The 1,440-nt window shown below is 36.4% G+C and overlaps 1 protein-coding gene across 2 annotated transcripts in view; it reads left to right on the top strand.

The window, feature by feature from the left end:
• The window catches only part of LOC107723707 (solute carrier organic anion transporter family member 2B1-like), a 16,944-nt gene that overhangs the window by 3,532 nt on the left and 11,972 nt on the right, over nucleotides 1-1,440 (top strand). For both annotated transcript variants that reach the window (XM_016532417.1, XM_016532419.1), the window contains exons 7-8: nucleotides 399-529; nucleotides 1,267-1,372. In XM_016532417.1, the coding sequence (XP_016387903.1) occupies nucleotides 399-529; nucleotides 1,267-1,372 (237 nt within the window). The remainder of the gene's footprint in view (nucleotides 1-398; nucleotides 530-1,266; nucleotides 1,373-1,440) is intronic.

Genomic DNA, 1,440 nt, shown 5'->3' with positions numbered 1-1,440 from the left:
GGCGGCAACAATACTACAGCGAGAATAAAAGTTACACTTTCTTTCTTTGCGTGAACATTTGGGTGGCGTTATGCAAATCTTCCCACATCGTGACGTAGACTTTTATAAAGAATATCTCTTTGGATTTGAGACTTTAGTCTTTGCAACTTTACAGATTTTCTTTATGCACCAAGAGCTTGTAACACTTCAAAGAGAAAGGAAAAATTGAAATTGCATCATATGACCCCTTTAAAAAGAAGAGTTAATCTCAAGATTCAGCATGTTTAGCAACATTGCTTGATGTATCAAACACAGACAGGAACTTTTAGTAAGTTTGGCTTTATGCCTCTCATGTATGATGATGTACTGTATGATGTATGAGAGGAGTTGTATGATGAACAAGCTGTTATACTTTTCAGAATATATAGATTTGAACAATGATGACCCCAGATGGGTTGGAGCTTGGTGGTTGGGATTCCTGATGGCTGCCACCCTCCTTCTCTTGACTTCTTTGCCATACCTGTTTTTTCCTAGGAAGATGTCTAGAGAGGTACATCACAAATATCATCTGTGACCTTTTTGATTCAGAAAATTATTTAGTAAATTTTGACTAATCAGTGATGAAGAGTTTGATGTAAAATAGTTGAATGTGAGTATTTGTGCTCACATTTACAATTTTGGCATTGTTCCTGAAGTACTCTTGGGTCTCACAGAACAAGTTTATAAAAACAAAAAACACAGAAAGAAACATGAGTCCCAGAGGAGCGTGTCTCAGCCTGTTCTTCCCCCTCTTGCTCAACTTGATTAAATAACAGGTTAACCTTGCATGAATTTGCGTCCATACATGTTCTTGCACTAAATATTTGTGTTCTGTAAATGTGAATCAGATATTGGAAGATGCTTAATCTCATAATTAAAAATGTGGGTATAAAAACATAATTCATGTGAATCTTGCCTTGTAAAGATTTAGAACAAACAGGGTAAGAGGGTTTGCTGGTGTAAGCTGGTATTATTGGTGCTAATGTTTTAGTTTAAAGAATTAATATTGAGTTTAAATGTTGTAACATTATTTCTATTCTAACTGAAGCTTCAACATATACTCTTTGGTTAATTAATTAATAGTCAGTTGCCAAGGACTCTATCAGGCTGTCCCAGAGGAATGATCAATGGCATTGACAACCAGTTTGCGATATGTACTTCTCTACCTCATATTTCACAGATTTTTGTACCCTGTTTTTGAGCATAATGTGTTTTTTCAACAATACATGTAGATTTCAATCTTTTCAGGAAATCATAGAAGCCCCTGTGGAGCCATCCACAGAAAAAATGATGGAGGACAAGAAGCCCAAAACTGACATGATGGAAGAGGTGTCTCTCGCTGAGTTCCTAAAAAGTGTGTTTGCCTTTTTACCCATCAGTGATTTCAACCACAAATTAAAGGAATAGTTGACCCCCCCCCCC

Source organism: Sinocyclocheilus rhinocerous, unplaced genomic scaffold (genome assembly GCF_001515625.1).
Source record: "Sinocyclocheilus rhinocerous isolate Xijiao unplaced genomic scaffold, SAMN03320098_v1.1 scaffold4743, whole genome shotgun sequence".
In the NCBI taxonomy this organism is placed as follows: Eukaryota; Metazoa; Chordata; class Actinopteri; order Cypriniformes; family Cyprinidae; genus Sinocyclocheilus; species Sinocyclocheilus rhinocerous.
Note: the sequence above shows the minus strand (reverse complement) of the source record. Positions and strands in the feature narration are given on the sequence as shown.